The sequence below is a fragment of the Propithecus coquereli genome, unplaced genomic scaffold (assembly GCF_000956105.1).
Source record: "Propithecus coquereli isolate 6110/MARCELLA unplaced genomic scaffold, Pcoq_1.0 Scaffold68, whole genome shotgun sequence".
In the NCBI taxonomy this organism is placed as follows: Eukaryota; Metazoa; Chordata; class Mammalia; order Primates; family Indriidae; genus Propithecus; species Propithecus coquereli.
The window spans coordinates 5237665-5257769 of NW_012152840.1; the positions used below are offsets into that span (position 1 = coordinate 5237665).

Below are 20105 nucleotides of genomic sequence, written 5' to 3' on the forward strand. Positions count from 1 at the left end.
CAATTTAATTTCTTTTTTTTAGGATAAAAGTTATTGTCTTTATACTGTCTTCTTTTGACCAATTAGCTATTATAGCATTTTGTTCCTTAACAATCCTAAATGTTAGCCAGCCAGAGTGGTGGCCTGTGCCTATAATTCCAGCTTTTCAGGAGGCTGAGGTGGGAGGATCCCTTGAGCCCAGAAGTTCAGGACCAGCCTGGGCAATACAGAGAGACTCCATCTCAAAAAAAGAAAAAAAAAAAGGAATCATAAATTCAAGTCTATTTTCTGAGAAATCCCTAGATAAAGTAAAAAATAAATAAAGACTTCCATCAAATAAACACATTATAAATTGTTGTGCTCTGGATTTTTATATTTTCTTTTAGAGAACTTACGATTTTTTGAATTTAGGCAACTTTGTTCAAACTGGAAACAGCCTCATGAGGCAAATAGAAAATAGCTATTACTCCCATGCTGTAACTGAAGAAACCAAAGCATACTGATTTCTCTTTTATTTGATGTCTATAGTGGCATAGTGGTACTTTGGTATAGTGGCAAGCATAAACTCTACAGTCACACTGCCTTTATTCAAATTCTGTCTTCACCCTTTACCAGCTGTGTGAACCTAGACAATTTTTTTAACCTTAGTGAGGTCTTAGTTTCCTCATTTATAAAATGAAAATAATAATACTACCTACTGATAGAGTTTTTGTAAGGATTCAATGAAATACTCAATAAAAGGCTTGAATACTAGTTAGTACATCGTAAGATCCATAAAAGCAATTGCGATGATGATCATCATAAAGATGGTAATTACCGTATATGTTATCTACCATTTATAGTCTAAAAACCAATCAGTTGATAATTAATCAAAAACTGTAAAAACCATTTTTATGTCTTACACTATGCTAGATTATCTTATTGTCTTAGTCCATTCGGGCTGCTATAACAAAATATTATAAACTAGGTAGTTTATAAACAACAGAAATTTATTTCTCATAGTTTGTAGAGCTGGGAAGTCCATGATCAAGGCTCCTGCAAATTCAGTGTCTGGTGAAGGCCCATTTCGTGGTCATAGATGATACCTTCTTTCTATGTCCTCCCATGTTGGAAGGAGCTACATAGCTCTCTGGGGTCTCTTTTCTAAGGGCCCTAATCCCACTCATAAGAGCTTCACCCTCATGACCTAATCACCTCCAAAAGACCCCACCCTCTAATAGTATCACATGGGGATAGTATTTCGATATAGGAATTTTTGGAGGACACAAATGTTCAGATCATAGCAAGCCCTAACTCCGATGTGGTAATGTTTGGAGATAGGGCCCTCATTTATCCTTTTTTTTTCTTTTTCTTTATACATTTCTTTAAAAATATGGAGTGGAGAGGAAATATAACTATAGAAAATGTTATAGGCTAAATATTTAAAAGAGACCCAAATCACTTTGTAACTTTGCTCTTCATAATACCTAATGACATTTGAAAGAGACTTGTGCCTTCATCCTAGGCATTAATAAATCCTACACATAGCCATGTTATTATCAATAGCTCAGTCACTGTTGCCCCTTAAAGAAATTTTTTTTCAAAATGGAAGAGTAAAACCTATGTGATATTGAACCTCAAGCAGGGGGGTAAGGGAAGTAAACAAACTAATACTAATTAGTATACACATACACAGTCAGATAGATGATATTCCCATTTAATTATCACTATACCCATGGTCAGAATTATTTCTCCTATTTTGTACCTGGGAATATTGAAGCCTCAGCTAGCTCAAAGAGCTTTTTAAATATTAAATCATTTGTGAAAATTAACTCTATCATAATTCTTATTTTAAAAATAAAAGAATAAAAAACAAATGTCTATCATTGATCTGCTCTGTTGCCTGAAACATTATCAGTATCTGTGAGTAAGCAATTAGCCCTATCTGCAGTAAATAGACAGATTTACTGTGAATCTACAGATTTACTAGAATCTGCTGTGTTTAAGGTGTGTCGTAAACCTTGTTTAATATAACAACCTTGCCAAAATAGGGATTATTAGCATCTTATTACAACTCTGAAATTAATGCTAAGAAAATTTAAGCAACCTATAGTGCCTTGGCAAAAAGTACTAAAAGCAGGTTTCAAATCCTCCTCAAAATGCTTTCTCCAGATTGTGAGAGAGTAAACACACTCTTGGCTGATTAAATGAGTTTGACTTTGAAAGCTCAAGTGAATTATATCCTAGAGTCCTGATACAATCTGCAATAGTGATTAAGGGCCGTGTCTGAAAAATATTTGAGAAATCATAAGAATATGATATTTGTCACAGGATAGAAAGCAGTGAAATGTTTTTTCCAGGTTTATAAAGGAAAATAAAATGTAAGAAACAGATTGATTTTGATCTCCAATGAAACTCAAGGGTTGCTTACTTAACCAATATCTGTCAACTGTAGAAAAATTAAACAGTGCTATTAGGAACTAGAATAGGCTCACTCAAAATAATACATGTATCACACTAAGTGCTAGGATTACTATATACATAATATATAAGACCCTAGTTTCCCGAATCCCAGTACAGTATCAAATTTATCAGACAGTATGATACATCATATCTCAAATTGAGCAAAAATAATAACAGCTACCACATATCCAACCCTACTGTACATAGATTTTCTCATTTATTCTTGCAATAAATTTATGAAGTAGACAGGATTATTTCTTCTTTTACAGTTGGTGAACTGAGGCTGAGAGAAATAATAATTTGCTTAAGTCATAAACCAGTAAAGGTCATACCTGTGATTCAAACCCTGGTTTGTTTAAATAGGCATTTGATGGAATGGTTCATGCTATCCTCACAAATGAGGCTGAAAATATGGGCTGGATGTTAACCAGCAGGTAGGTTGATGGGAGTATAAGTTGCTAAAAAATGTGACCCACAGTAAGCACTAAAGATGTCTCCAATTATGAGGCATACACTTGGTATTTGACCCTGTTGTGCTCAAAATATCTGTCAATGATTTGGATGAGACCTATCAAATATTCAGATGTCATAAAACAGGAAATGTTACCTAATGTGTTGGATGGTGGGAAAAGATTGCAGGTTAGAACTACGAGTTACAATTAACAAGATGAAATTAGTAGAAAAGATTTGAACTTAGAAAGGCCTACTTGTTCATTCCTTCTTGTGGCATGAATTATCATTTCCAATATGCAGGCCTAATGGTAGGTGCTGGGAATGTAAAGATGTGGACTGCATGGACCTTGTCCTCTACAGGCCTATTTTCTAGTGTTTAGAAAAGAAGCACTAGTTAGGAAAAGAACAGAGCAAATGACATACATTTGCAATTCATGCGAAATAGGAGTTTTTACTTGATTGCAGATTCACTAGGTGCCAAGACATGGTATTATAATACTATTTGTGCCAGATTCAAATCAAGGAAGAAAGTACATTTGATGTATTTGCAAATCACAGCTAGAAGCTTATAATCTACTGTATTTTAGAAGTAATTTTTAGTAACTAGGATTGTTAAATATTTAGCTTGGAAAAAAAAGATTTAGGAAATAATAGTATTCTTAGATATTTGAGAACCCCCCTGGGAAAAGGGAATTAGACTTAATCTGCATAGCTTCAGAAGGCAGAACTTGGATTATTGACTGAAAATTAGAATGAAACAAATTTTCATTCAGCATAAGGAAAAACTTCATAGGTTATAGTTATGCAAGATGAAAAGGGCTGCCTTATAAGAATTTATGCGTTTAGCAATATCTCAAGGAAAGAATAAAAAGCATCCTTGTATGGGAAGGTTAGGCTAAGTAACTTCTCATCTTAGGTCTAAGATACTATAATATTAATGTTATATTCATTTGACTTAGCAGAAGGAATATATACCGCCAGCTTTCCAATGAGCAAAAAAAAAAAAAAAACCTTACGATTCTCATACATTCTAATCTATTATTGAAAAGATATTAGCACATATCAATCTTGATAATATAATTAAACTTCTCATTAGGCATCCAGAATATAGAAATTTTCCCTAAAGTCTAATTTCTATACAAGAGAAAATATTATGTACACTGTTTCAAAGCAGACAGGAAAGTCATATGAGCTATGTCAAAAAGTTTCAAAAATAGACTTGTGATTTATGTGTTGTGTTTGCAGACCTAACCAGGACATGTGCAATTCAATTAACCAATTTAATATGTCAGCAACTCTCTGAAATATTTGCTTGCTCTGTGAAAAAATTATATAAAGCTACAGGTATAAAAGAAAAAAACCATATTTTCATATCTCTATATTTTTAATAATGATCATTCTCTTTAAGTATTTTGATGCAGTTGTTAATGTTACATTTCGGTTACATAAAATAATTCTCTATGCAACGATTTTATTACAGAAGCAAAATGCTACAAATTATGTTGAGGATTCCATGTATTTTTGGCACATGTTCATTTCTATAACTATAAAATATGTTCTTAAAACACTCCCCAGTTAACAATTATTCATCAGCATGACACCTTGCTGAATGATTTGAGACTTGAATTCATAGATGATTATTTTATCTTGGAGCCATTATCTCTCACAATGCTACTGTTAAATATGGAATGGCTATTTTATTGCTAAAAAAATGATAGTTCTTTTGGATGGTTGAATAAGGGAGAATTATGATACTTAAATCAATATCAAAATATGACAAATCGTTTTCCCTTGCTAACCATTTTTCTGTAATTAGACTTGAAACTTGGCCTTCCTCATCTTAAAAAGCCTGACCGGTTTTATCTATACTGCCAAGAACATGCATTCATTCAGTCATTCATTCAGAACAGTCATTGAATGCCTACCATGTTTCATGCACTGTGTAGAGCTAAAAGGAGCATCTAAACCAGACTTAGGGAATTAGAGAAAGTGACATTTAAAATGAGAGCTGAAATGAATAAGTGCTAGCCAGATAAGAGAAAGAAAAAGACATTCTAGAACAAAGGGTTTGCACCCAGAAGTGAGAAAAAGCATCCTCATAATTTGAGAATTTTGAATGATCCCGTATGGCTACTGCATTACATGCAAAGGGAGCAGTGGCTAGAGGTACACCTGGTGGGGTAAGCAGGGGCCAATTGTGATGGTCTTCCTGGCCATGATACAGAGTTTGTAATTCATCCTGGCAGCAGTGAGGAACAAGTATAGGCTTTCAAGCAAGAGAGGGCATGGTATGATTTGCTGTGTTCCAAAGGATGAGTACTCTGATTGCAGTGTGGAGAAATCACTGGATGAGAAAATTTGGAAAGAGAATCTTTAGCTAAGAGGCTATTCTAATAATCCAGAAGAAAAGATGATAGTGGCCATACAAAAACAGTAGCAACAAGGAAGTCAAGAAACAATGAGTAGTAAAATCATGGAACCAGTGATCAAATAGATATCTGGGTTAAGAGAGGCCTCTAGGCTGCTCACCTGGGGAATTGAGTGGATGACAGTGACCCCAAATGAAGTGGGAAATACAAGAGAATTAGCACATATAGAGAGAGGCGAGCTTAATTTTTGACATTTCAAATTCAAAGTGCTTCTTTGTTGTACATGCAGATCTATCTGAGAAACCATTAGAAATGAAAAGTCTAGAATTCATTAGAGATATCCAGGCTGAATGTATAAAAATGTATAGAGTTTCTGGCACACAGATAGCTGAAATCATAGTAATGGATGAAATCACCAAGGTAAAATGTGTAGGAAAAAAAAGAGCTGAGAGTCAAAGTTAGAGTTAAGGACATCAATATTACTAAACAGAAAGGGAAGGAAGAGTTCACGAGTAAGAGTAAGAAAGAGTAGCCATGGAGGTAGGAGAAAAATCTATGGACTTACTATTAAAAAAACAACAGGAAGAGAAAATTTCAAAAGAAGAGGATACAGAAATATCTGCTGCAAAAAAAATTCACGTACCATGAGAACTGATTATTGTCAGTAAATTTCAATTTAGCAACAAAGATCTGGAATTGTGTCAATGGTGACATCAGAAGACTGTTTAAAGGATAAATGGGAGATGAAGAAGTAGAGACCAGGAATGTAGGCTTATCAAAAATAGGATAGAAGTTACCAAGCAACTTGAGACCCCACATATGTTTTTTAAGATAGGAAAGGCTTGACCAGCTTCAAATGTTGATGGCACTGAGCCAGCAAAAAAGGAAAGAACAAAGATGCTGGAGAAAATGGGCAGGTAGGAGGCAAGGAAACCAGTTTAGGAGGAGAGTAGCTTTAGACAAAGGACAGAAATAAATGTCAAAAGGATAGGAAATAATGCAGGCAAGATAGTGAATTGTTTGGTGGCAAGAAGCTGAGGGAGCAACCAAATGAGAGAGCTTGCTTTTCTCTGAAAATAAGGGGCTATCATCTAGTGAGAGTGAGGCAGAGAATTAGAAGATGTGAGGTTCATACCCTGTCATGTCAGAAAACTGGATCCATTTTACATTAAGTTATAAAATGCATCTATAAATGTCACAACATATTTTCAACTATAGCACCAGAAATTAAAAAACAATGTCATGGTTTCACTGCAGGCAATAACATAAACACCCAAAAAGAGTTAATAGAAGTTCTATAAAAAAGAAATTTTTGAAAAGATTAAATTGCATGGCAATCTATGTGGTGGAAGTGACTTCAGCTGCTGTTTGTCATGAACGACTACACATACCGTACCAAACATTGCATGAAACATAAATACATTCTTCTTGGTTGATTGAATAAAGCAGAGAGTCCAGCGTATGGGATGTCATCCAAATTCGATACAGAGCCTGCAGGCAGCTCTGTGGCTCCAGCTGAGTTGATCAGGAAAGCAGTTCACTAACGTGTCCATCTATTTTGTTACTGCCTTTTTGGTTTCTCAACTTTTCTTTTGATAAACTTGTTTATAAAATGTAAGTCACTGTTCTGACTACTCCAAAGCCTGTCATAAAATCAAGCTAAAACCCAACTCTCAATTGTCTCTATTTCTTCCTTTTTCTCAACTCCCAAAGTCAAGTGTCACATTTCCTGCAAACAAAATTCAGTTTTGTGTTCTTGCTGCCATGTTTGTTATTTGTCATGTTTCTTCTTTTTTATTTTTCCAAAGTTGAAGTAAGTCCTAGAAGGTAGGATATTATTTTACCTTTTTTCCTCACCTGATTCTCTCAGTGCCTGTTTCAGTGCCTCACATGTAGCTCTTCCTAAGTCCCTATTGCATAATTGATTATTCTGTTTTAAATATAATTCTACTTCATGAGAATTTTAATTTCAAAACTATTTACATGTTATTCAGAAATTGTTCTCATTTCCTTTTGTAAATGTCTTAAAACGTTATCACCCTGATGTCTCTTATTGTGCAAACTAAAAAAGAAAATATTGACCTGAAATTGCTAGTTTCACGTTGAGTCTTCTATATTTCTGAAAAACCACCAGCATGTGAAAAAAATAGATGAATAACATTCTTAAGGTGGTTAACTGGGCTGACCGTTTTTGCTCTTGTTGCCTCTTGAAACAATTATGCGCTCTGCCTTACTTTAGTTTCAGAAAGCCCAGTGATGGGCATATGCTGAGGTCCTGATATTTTTAGCATTTTTTCTGGCATCTCTTAGGCCTAAAACCTGGGATGTGAAGAAACATAAATGGCCAGAAGAAATAATAAATGTTAGAGTTCTTGAAATCTATACCCTAATTTAGAGTAACAAAAATTTACGCAGAGACTGATGTAGGCAAAAGAGAACAAAATTCTCATTGTCAGTATAGTGATAATAGCACAGTGTAAGTTTCTCAAATGAAAGAAATTTTTAAAAATATATTTATATCAAAAACTGAGCTCTCTGTCAATGATACAGTGTATGTGCATGTATGTATGTATGTGTGTGAAAATGACAGTATATGTGTTCATAGGCACACACACATTCATAGATGGGGAGCTATATGATAAATTACATTCCCTCACTAAATTACAAACAAACTTTTTCTCCTTCTACCTTTATAGAATTGTCAACATCACACTGCTGGGGACTTCTGTGAACGATGTGCTCTTGGATACTATGGAATTGTCAAGGGATTGCCAAATGACTGTCAGCAATGTGCTTGCCCTCTGATTTCTTCCAGCAACAAGTAAGATTGAGAAATATAACCATATTTCCTGATCAGTAATGCCATCTGTCTAGCACATGGGCTGTCTATGATTTGGCTATTTTTTCCATGTAGACAAAAACTTTAATTTAAGATAGACCTTTTTTAATAATATGAAAATATGACAAAAGGGAGTACATAATATTCTACGGTTTATTTTTCCTTTAAAAATCCTGTTCCAAGTAAATAATACTTATTGACTAAAATGTAAATACCAATATTAATATATGTTTATAAAATGAATGATATATGTTAAAATGTGCATGGTTTCTTAAATATACAGGTCTAGTGCTTGCATATAGTTTTGCCCGTAATATTAGCCATGAAGGATCGTTTGGGTGCATATTATATCACTTTTGTGGTTGTTTCCATTTATTTTATGTGTTTAATTCAAGATTGGGAAATAATTATCAATAAAACTGTTGAAAAATAGCACAATTAAAGCAGGATGACTTGTTATTATGTTCCAAAAAAGTCATATCTCCCAGAATCACAGTCCCCTTTCTCTTATGATAGTCTGAGCTTGGTACCATGGAAACACAGCCATAAGGAGAAACGAAAGCTGGAATATCTTATTTCAGTGCTGTCTGAACATTCTGCATTGGTTTATATATTGATGAAAACCTTAGATGTTTTCATCTACCTTTTTGCTAAGACTATCTACACTTTCTGTTAAGTGATTTATAGACTTCAATAAGGTAGTGTAGTTTTACTCTAAATTTCTTTTTGAAAAGAATGTGCATCAGTTTGTTCAGAATTAGAATTCTGGACACCTTACCTTAAGTATTAAAGAACTACAAAGCATTTCAGGCAAAGTGATCTTTCCACCTGTGCCTGCTGACTTTTCTTCATCTTTGTCTGAAAACTGAAATGAAAACATTTTCATGTAAATTGTCTCTTTTTCCTCTGTAAGTTCCTCTTTCTTGTTGGCTGGAATCATAAAGCTTTTATAGAGGGTCAAATGTAAATTTTTAGGTGAGTTGGATATTGATGAGGATAATGTACATGATCTTACTTTTCATCCAGGCACCAAATGGTAAGTGTATAAAAAATAATATTATTCTCATCTCCCTTTCCCTAATCTCCCCTAATGCCCAGATTTAAACAAGAGAATGTTATTTGTGTATTTGTCTATTAAAATATGAACAATAGGCCGGGCGTGGTGGCTCACGCCTGTAATCCTAGCACTCTGGGAGGCTGAGGTGGGTGGATCGCTCAAGGTCAGGAGTTCGAGACCAGCCTGAGCAAGAGCGAGACCCCATCTCTACTAAAAAATAGAAAGAAATGATCTGGACAACTAAAACTATATATATAGAAAAAATTAGCCTGGCATGGTGGCATGTGCCTGTAGTCCCAGCTACTCGGGAGGCTGAGGCAGAAGGATCTCTTGAGCCCAGGAGTTTGAGGTTGCTGTGAGCTAGGCTGACGCCACGACACTCTAGCCTGGGCAACAGAGTGAGACTCTGTCTCAAAAAAAAAAAAAAAAAAAGTGAACAATTTGTATAACAAATATTAAGTAATTAACTGATACTTTCTGGTGGGTACACTGTAATAAAAACTGTAGGGCATATATGAGAGAAATGTGCCCTTTCTTGGAGAAGCTGACTGTAAAACATATATGTCTTAAGGAATGTCAGCTTAAATGTAAGGAGAATTCAAAGGCACAAAATACCACACTTAATTTTGAAAGCTTCAAGAACATATTAAAAGAAGTAGTAGTATGTATGATAGATCATAAACAATAGATTGAAGGGTTTTTACTGGTGAAGATAGGAAATTATATGGGCGTGAAAACAGAAAACAGAGGGAATGTTTCAAAAATAGTAAGTAATAGAGTGGAGCATGGAGTTCAGATAGGATTTCATAATCGTAGATGGAAATGAATGGGAGAATGGAGGCCATGTTGTAGAAATCCTTAAATATCAGTCTAAGAAATAGCTATTCAATTTTCCATGTAATAAGGAAACACTACAACTTTTATTTTAAGAAAAAGGTTAATGTGATCAGAGCAACACTTTAGGAAGACTACTATAACAGAATTAAGTATAATAAATTGAAACAGGCAAAGGAGAAAAGCAAAGAGACCAATTAAAAGGCTAGTATACTAGCTTAGGCAAAAGATAATTAGAGCCTGAAGGCAGGTAATAGTAACAAGAATGGTGACAAGGGGATAAATGTGAGAAAATTGTCTAATACCACCCTACAGAAACTGATAATTAGATGTAAAGGGTAAGGACCACGCAGGCATTGAACACTGAGTTTTTTAGCTAGGTTGCCCTCCAAAATGGTGGTGCCATTAACTGAAATAGGGAAACCAGGAGAGAGCTGCTGCAGAAGAAAAACAATTTATGTTTCAAATAGATTCAAATTGATGTGAAGTATCTGTGTGAATGGAAATATGCAAATAGCTGCAGGAAATGGAAATCTGAAAATTGTAGGCGCAGATGAAGGAAGAGGTATGTTAATAAATAAATTACAGTGGGATAAGATTTCCCAGGCTAATGTTACCCATGGGAGTATATAGAAAGAAGGAAAGACAGGACTTCCTATGTTGGGAAAGCCAGAAGAAAAGGAAGCACCAAGACAGGAACAGTCGGGGAGATGTGGAATGCAGTCAGCAGTGTCACTGATACTAAGGTAGAGAAGAACAGCAATGAACAGCGTCACACACTCCTCTCACAAAGGAGATGGAGTCAATATGGTGCCAATTAACTGTGAGAGTCATTGATAAATTTTGACCATCCATAGTGGAAGCAGACAATAAGTTACAAGGGTTTGAATTTACAGTTTTAAGAAATTTCGAGAATAAGGAGAAAGACTGATTGGTTAGAAGGATCAATAAAAGAGTGCTTTTCTGTTTTTGTTTTGTTGTTGTTTTATATGATTTGTATAATTTGAGTATATTTTTATACTCAAAAAGACCGTGAAAGAATCAAAATATCAAATTAAAATGGCTAGTTTGGGGACTTTCAAACTTTATTGATTGAACCACCGTTAAGAAACACTTTTTTACATCGTAAGGCAGTACACAAAAACTTGTTGTGTAGATACCATACAATTTATCAATTTTATCACCTCACATTTTTAGAAAAAAATCTTTGTCAAAACACACTAAATTGATTTCATGACTCACTAATATCACCATTACTTGGAACATATTAGGCTACTTAACAAAACAAAGACCTATAGACGATGAAAACAGAAGAACTGAGGTGTGAAGCAAAGAAACCAGGCAGGGCAAAGAATAGAGACACTTCTTTCTGAGGTATAAAAATGAATTCTAAGGTGTAGATTGAGGAGGATGAAATATCTCATTTTCGTGACTTCAGTCTGTACAATCTGTGAGAAATAAAGATAAGGTGTGGTGAGTGATTGTCAACTCACTTCCACGGCACTAGTACAAGTCTTCACTGTCTCTTACTAAAATAAATATGGTAGACTTTTAACAGCTGTGATGGAGCAGCAGTGCTCACATACTCGCCAAAGTTTTCCACTGCCTACCCAAGGAAAGGTCAGACATCTTGGCTGGAAATCTGCAATCTGAATCCCTTTCTAGCCTCAGCGCCCTTTATTCCCTTCTGTAATACTTGACGCCCAGTTCTGAGTTTTCTTGGTCTTCTCCAAACATGCTCAGCAATTTTTGCTTTTGCTCTTGCCTGTGACAATCCCTGTGAAATCCAATCGGTTTTTAAAGCCCCATCCAGACCCCACCTCTGCCACGAAATCTATCCATAGCTCAGCATATATTTTGTACATTTTACATACAACTAACACATTTTACCTTATATTATTATTTCAATCAAATGTTCTTTCAGAAATTGAGTATCTACTAAGCATGTAATTTATTCCAACACTGTAAATAAAAGATGAAAGATATGTATCCTGTCCTTTATTTGTACATATCGCTCTCTTATGCAGAATTGTAAATTCCTCGAAGATAAAGATAGTATTTTATTTATTCCTTTATTCAACAAATATTTAATGAGGGCCCAACTCTGCTAGACATGCTTCATCATTCTGGGAATATATAAGTGAAAAAAACAGTCCAAGTTTCTACCTCTGCAGTTTATATTTTTTTCCTAAGAGAGTAAAACAATAAACAAATAGATATATAATGTAATATCAGGTAGTGACAAGTGCTACTAGGAAAAATAAAGTAGTATCCATGAATTTAGAGTGACTGGGGTACCATTTTAGATAGGGTGGTCAGTGATCTCCACAAACGTGAGACTTGTGCAGAGATGTGCCTGAAGTGAGTCATGTGACTGTCTGCAGACAGAGCAGTCCAGCGAGAGAGAAAAGCAAGTGCACTGCTCAGAGACAGGCCCACACTTGGCCCACACTTGGCAGACAGCAAAAGGCCAGGGTGGCTGGAACAGAGTGGATGGGGGGAGGGTGGTAAGAGATGAAGCCAGTAGAGCTCCAGTGGGAACTAAATGACCTGAAGGCTTAAAATTTTCCAATGACAAGAGGTGGCTTGGTAAAGGATAATCCAATGATGTTATTGATGGTAGCACCAGCAGCATATGAGGATAGAGTACATATGGAATGTGAGACAGAGGGATACAAAGTTGACTTCATGGTTTTTGGCTGAGCAAATTGAAGCACGGAGTGGCCATTGACTGAGATGGGGAAAATTATAGAAAGGTCAAGTGTATTTTTGTAGGGCAGAAGCTTAGTTTTAGATCTGTTAGGGTAGACACAATATTCAAATCCCTTCAGACTGAATGAGATCATTTAGAGGAGAGAGGAGAGGAGAGGAGAGGACAAATCTGAAAACAGAACTGTGGAGCACATCAAGAGATCAAGGACATTACACAGATCCGGCAAAGGAAACTGAAAAGGAACAACTAATGAAATGAGATAAAAACCAGAAGGAAGTGGTTTCCAGGGAGCCAGTTCATCTCTGGAGCATCCACAGGAGACAACACAGAGAGCAGACTGTTAAACGTCTATTGAGGGGAGTTTGGAATTATCAGCTGAAGGGAAATGTAAAGGTGGTCACCAAGAGAATAGCACAAGGATTTCTCAGTGGTCATGCAGACAAAAGAAGAATTGAGAGCAGATGAGAGAGCAGAAAAAATGACCTTGAACTTCAAACAAGATGGAACTCCTACTTCCTCCTTCAGAAGTTCTTTTATGTGATATATGGAAAAAGTACAATCCACCATAATATCATAATTCAAAAAAGTTTATATCAACTATTTAAAGAGAATTACTACATCCCTATACAGTACTTTGAGACATTTTATTTATTGAGTACTTTATTGACTATTCATTATTTTACTGTAAAGGAGTATAATCTGATCATGTTGGCTCTCTAGAGTCGCACTTGAAACGTCTAAAATCTGTTTACTAGGGCCCAGATATGTTTAAGAGTTTGTGTGTGTGTGTCTGTGTGTATACATGCAGGCAGATGCACTCAGCGTCAAGCTTTAAATTAAAGAGCTAAAAACTTGGCAGAGTGTGTCAATTATGAGTTTATGGGTCTATTTTTTTGTGAAAGCAAAAAACAAATTTGTTGGATAATGAGTTTGTGAGTAGTAGATCAATTTGTTCACATAATTTGCAAAAGCTAGAGTTTATTACTCATTCATGTACTATTGATTTAATGCATTGGAAGACAGTTAAAATAGGTTCCTAATGGTACTTGACCAAAAGGAGTTGTGGCCCTGGCCTATATAACTTATTGCTTTTTCAGCAGCAACTGATTTAGCAGACCTGCAAAAAGAAAAATGGTGTTTGCAGCATTACCATTCTGCAACAAATATGTTTTCTCTTCATAAGTTTCCCATGCATCATGCAGTTTTATCCAGTCGGAATGCAGCACTTCTTACATTTGAGAGAAGTTTGTAACAACCCCAAACTACATGCTATTATAATATGGTTTAGTTTTCAAGTCTTGTCAAGTCTTTCTTTTGTAGAGAAAGCTAATCAGAAATCCTAGAGCAAGACAGACCGGCTGTGGCCTACCAGCATTGTAGAGAAAACACAGGGCAAGTTATGTAAGTCTTAATTATTAGAAAAGACCGTAAAATAGCCAGGAAATCTTATTCATTTTCATAAGGAAAGCTTTCTCCTCTTCACACTAAATCTTGTTACTTAGGGTTTAAGGTAAAATGTAGTTTGAAATCTGGATGTAAATTAGAAAAGGCACTCTTTTATTCTAAATGAAACGTTTATTCACACTTCATGTATTGAAGTGCCAGTGGCCATTTGGACTTAGTTTTCAGGAAGAAAAAAAAAAAAAAAATATATATATATATGTATATATATATATATGTTTTATGTCCTTTTTTTTAAACCTGAAAAATATTCAGTAATACTTACTCTACTATCAGACAAATGTGTGTAAATTCTAGGCATATTTTTCTTTTGATTAGTGAACATAGGACATCTTTTGCTAGATGTTTAATTATTTTCATGGCTGTCATGTTATTATTAAAATTCCAAAATATTAACATGTTCAGTGTGATGCATTGTTAATTCATCAAAAGCCAACCAATATTTATTTGTTGACTATTATTAGTAGTTTTTGATTGTGATATACTACCCTTAAGAAAGAATTTCATCAATAATTATGAATATGGCACTTATCACCACCTAAAAATATGTCCCAATCACCTTGAAAATAGATAGGAGTACTTAATTTTACAAAATAAATGAGTTAAAACATTTTTGTAATCCTTTTCTTTTCTGATTTCAGTTTCAGCCCTTCTTGTGTCACGGAAGGCCTGGATGATTACCGCTGCACAGCCTGTCCCCGGGGATATGAAGGCCAGTACTGTGAAAGGTACCGATAGTCACAACACGTAGTACAGAGTAACAGTACATGGAGAGTATATGGTAAAGGGTCGCAATAGAAAAATACTCATTATTTGAATAATTTCATTATTTTCATATTCTCTAGTAGTGTATTTTTTTTTATTTCAGGATATTATGGGAGTACAAACATTCTGGTTACATGTTATGACTTTGCCACATCTCTAGTAGTTTAAATTACATACTTTAAAACTTTTTCCATCTTAAAGTTTATCCAAAGAAAGTTGTTTACTTCTATCTTGTGTTTAGACTTTCTTAAAGATTTCAAATTATTTCACATTATCTATGTTTTAGTATACATATATAAGTTCACATATAAATATGTATAATTTTATAATAACAAAAAAATCAATTTCCAAAAGCTTATCAGTAATTACTGATTATAAAAAGCTGGCCACGTATTTCTCATTTTAATTCGCGGGAAAATATTGTCTAGCAGTAACCACTTGCATGTCATTGTTATGGCACTCTATGGCACTATACCCGCAAGTGTATACATAACTCAGAATATAAATGGTGACAGGCATTTTTAATTAATACAACCCAAATAATAAAGTATTTGTTACTCAGTTCTCCTTTTCAACAGGCAAATGATATTATTTAAATGTTCCCTCTTATCATATTTCTTACAAAATCTCATAATGCATGTATGTGGCTATTAAATTGAATTCTAAATATAGTACAAATGGTGAATTAAGGAATATAATTCCAGACTGACTGTCTAGTAAGGTTGTAATTAATATCTCCCAGATATATATTTTCTGTAAGATCAGTATCCTGGATATTCAAACTTGTCACCGTCACTTTTAGTACATTTTAGGTATTATCTCTAACATAACGAAGAGTAAGTCTTTTTAACTATTAACAGTATACACACATGATAATCTTAGCATAATTGATAGCATTATAAAAGTTTTATAAAGATCTGTGAACTTAGCTTAATTCCAACAACTAAGCTGGGTCCCATTTTTCTCATTTATAGTCTCAGAAATAACTGTTGGGCAACCTACTTTACACTAATATTGTGACAATGAGTGTGTAAAGGACACTCTTAGTCCCCTGCCAAGGCACCTGTGCAGAAGTCTTCTCTCCAACAAGAGGGGCAAAAAGCCCTGAGAATTTACCCCACCTTTCTTCAGTGGTCCATAGCCAATGACTACTTGGTGTGAGAGTACAAAAGTCTAGCTCTTTTGCATCAAAGTAGAACAAATTTTGACATGTTATGTATGCTCCAGAGATCTCCATGGAATTAGGCTAAGACTGGGACCTCTTAGATTGTTTCTTTTCCATAATCTGCTTCACCCATTCCTTTGCTAGATTAGTCTACGAACACTTCCTTAAATTGTAAATGTCTTTGCAAATATAAACTAATATTAATTAATATCTATCATCACCCACTTAAGAATCTTCTTTTATATAACCATCAATAGCTGTATTTATAATGACAATAAGTAACTAAATAATTATACTTAAGTTATATAAATTCCAATGCAGTTCCTATACACTTGTAAAATATATTTCCAAATAAATCTGTATGTGGTAACTCTAAACACAATATCCAATACTTGCATATATATAACCATGCATTCAAAATTTCCATGCCAACAGAAATTAGCAGCAATTAAATAATTCAAAGCAATACAAAATCCAAATGTTTCCATTTATTTTGAGGATATATACATCATTTGGATATAGATACAGGTATAGTTATAGATGATATATTAATATGTATATATTTTTTAATGTCCACCAGTGTGCTTTGGTATTTATGCTTAGACTAATATTCATTTCTTGCCCTTTAAACACCAGTAGGATGGTGACTAAAAGCATCGCTGGACACCAAGGGGATTATCTACAGTAATTTATGGAAAAAATGTTTTACAGTATAGCTACATTTATAAGTTGGAGTTACCACTATCTACAAAATCATGTGTATAGAAAAGACTGGAAGGGTACACTGAAGTGACAATTATTGTCTTAAAGCAGAGCGATTACAGAAAATTTATTTGTTAATATCCATTTATGTTTATCAATAAGAGCTGACAGTTCATATAGCATATAGATGAGCATGGTCCTACACTATCAAATGTGAATGGCTTGAATTGTTTTTCCAGTTCTCAGATGTTGTTAAACCTTTACATTCATCATCTTTAACATATAAATGATCAGGTTATACTTCCCTGAAAAATTGCTTTTATTCAGCTAAATTAAACCAAAGTTCTTGGTTAAATTTTTATTGTAACTTTCCAAATAAATTTGTTCCACTGCCGAGAGCTTCTTAAATCATTTAAATCATCTTTAGACCTGCCCAAACTCATCAGCTCAGGGCTAAAACTGCTTAAATTTCCTGAGTGTCCCTGTAATGTAGAAACCTCTCCCCATACTTTGTTTTCATTATGTTTGTAATAAACTCTTTGAGCATTTAATCAATCTGACCCTGCTTAGAATACAGTTATTCACCTGTGAATGTTAAAAAGCAATTTAAGTGGACTTATTTAAATGATAGTTTTATTGAGCATTTGTGGTCTTACATTGAAAAGAAAATAATCAAAAACATGAAAGTGTAAAAGCCTAATGTTACAAATAGTTTTCTTCCTGCTTGCCTTTTCCAACCAGCACAGGATGAATTAGATTTCACGATCAGCCATGCAAATTTTCACGATCTTAGGCTGCTGAAGATGGTCTATCATTATCTTGCCAGTATTTATAACTTTTGTTCCCAACCCTGTCTCTCAACTTTCTCCCATACTTGCCCTCTAAACAAAAATTCTAACTGTTGATTATATTTACACTGACCATATATATATAATTTGTTGTCCAATCTGACACTCTAACGAGGGACAGGAAGTGTTTTTAATAATTAAGCCAAAACAACAGGTAATCTGGGATTGTCCTGAGCAAACCCGAATATCTGGCCCTAATAGCATCTTATAAAGTTGCCAAACTTCAAGTATCATAACGGGTAGTGAAATATACTTAGGTGAATGGATGCATGGATAGGTGGAAGAGTCAGTGAACAGATTGCATTTGGGGTTCATCCAGTTGGACTTCCTTTCTAATTTTTCAAATCACTGTTATATATTTTATTTGCATATCATAAACCCACTTCCACAGACACATATGAAAACTCCATCTTGAAGAAGATGTGGTAAAAAGGACAGATGGATAGGATTAAATAGAAAGTCTCAATAGTTTATCACCACTTAACTTGCCTCTTCTTCTTCATTAGTAAAATCATTAGGTTGTATTATTTTGATTTCTAAAATGCATGAGTAAAGGAAAGCCTAGGAATCAATTATAAATTGTATTAATCTCTAATTATAAAAAAAGACTTAAAAAGTTTATGATGTAGAGCAGTGATGGGCAAACTACAGCCCTCAGGCCAAATTTGGCCCCTTGCCAGATTCTGTATGGCACTAAAGCTAAGAACTGTTGTTACAGGTGAACGCATTTGTGATAAATCTGATGATAGGATGCACTACATTTGAACCCCAACTAAGTAAATCTAATATTTTAATACTTCAAAATGAATCCCATTCTTCTCATTAGTATATTGGTATTACAAAATAATTTCTTCTCAATTATATTATGTTATTATTGTTATTGTTATTAGGTATTGAATTTCATCAGCAACAACAAAAAAAACCTTGAAATTTTATTTCTCTCTCACTGCATAATCTTGATTTTGCCTCTTGGCCTGCAAAGCCTAATATTTACTATTTGACCTTTTACAGGAAAAGTTTGCTGACTCCTGACCTACAGACCATTGATATCAGTTTTGTTTCATTCAAAACAAAACATACACACACACACACACCCCACACACAGAACAACTTGGAGACATGACTTGCTATTGACCACCTTTGCTTTGTCACTGTTTAAATTCAGGTGTGCCCCTGGCTATACCGGCAGTCCAAGCAGCCGCGGAGGCTCCTGCCAGGAATGTGAGTGTGACCCCTATGGCTCACTGCCTGTGCCCTGTGACCCTGTCACAGGACTCTGCACGTGCCGACCCGGAGCCACGGGAAGGAAGTGTGACGGCTGCGAGCGTGGGCATGCACGCGAGGGCAGAGAGTGTGTTTGTACGTATACTAACTTAGCTGTTAGTCTGGGGGGCTTTGGTTCCATTTCTGTCTCAATCCAATGAGAAGGACTGACCTTTTTTTGGCAATAGCTAGTTCTACTTTTCACTCTTTCTGACATGATCTATCCACCTTGTGCTGTTCGCCTGCCGTTTTTGTCTCCATCCTGCTGAGCCAAGAACAGCTGAGAAAATCCTCAGCATGCTTTAGTCAGTGCATTGAAGACCTACAACAAAGCTCCTGAAGGCATATCTTATTCCATTTATTTTATTTGTCCATCTCAGGGTTTCCAGTTTTGCCTCAAATTGGCATTGCCTTTGTGACAGATTGAAGATTCTAGTATATTAAAATTTTTAGAATATTCCTGAATTTGTAATCAGCTGGACAGACACTTTAAGCCTTGAATTACAACTGAGTTTTTTGTTTTTGTTTTTGTTTTTTTTTAAATGAGAAGGGGTCCTGCTCTCAACTCCTCAGCTCAAGCAACACCTCCTGCCTCGGCCTCCCAGAGTGCTAGGATTACAGACATGAACCACCGCGCCTGGCCAACAACTGAGTTTTCTTTTCCCTACTTTTACAGAAATTCATGGGCATACTGCTTCATAAGTTTCTCCTGAACTACAAAACCTGGAAGCAATAGCAATGAACTCAAGTATTTTTACTCATGTACAATAAATGGAGAGCAGTTTGCACACACGCACTCTCTCTCTCTCTCTTTCTCCCTTTTTGTTTCTGTACTGATTCTGGATTCAGCAATGCCACATTGAAAGTACATTGAAATTAGGAGTTAAATATAATTCTTGGATCTTACATAAATTCTAATCTAAAATAGGCTATTTATACATTTAAGGAAGGAGTATTGTACTACAGTATTCTTTTCCTTAAGGAAATTTATTTCAGCACCTTTTATTTCAACATTACCTATTTTAGTGTATTTATGCATGCCAACATTTCTTGTTTTAACATCTTGTGTGTAAATCTTAATAGCATTTTAACTAGAAGAGTTTTTGTGTTCTGGTTTTATAAGAGTTACCTCCGAAGCTAAAGCTGAATTTTAAAATATGCCATAAAGTTAAGACTGTATGTGTTTGGTTAGATAGGTTTTTAAATATTTTTTCT

At 34.8% G+C, this 20105-nt stretch overlaps 1 protein-coding gene across 1 annotated transcript in view; it reads left to right on the forward strand.

Moving 5' to 3' along the window:
* LAMA2 (laminin, alpha 2) overlaps positions 1-20105 on the forward strand; it is a 551451-nt gene that overhangs the window by 333713 nt on the left and 197633 nt on the right. The window contains exons 26-28 of the mRNA XM_012660792.1: positions 7940-8064; positions 14789-14875; positions 18793-18986. Coding sequence (XP_012516246.1) covers positions 7940-8064; positions 14789-14875; positions 18793-18986 — 406 coding nt within the window. The remainder of the gene's footprint in view (positions 1-7939; positions 8065-14788; positions 14876-18792; positions 18987-20105) is intronic.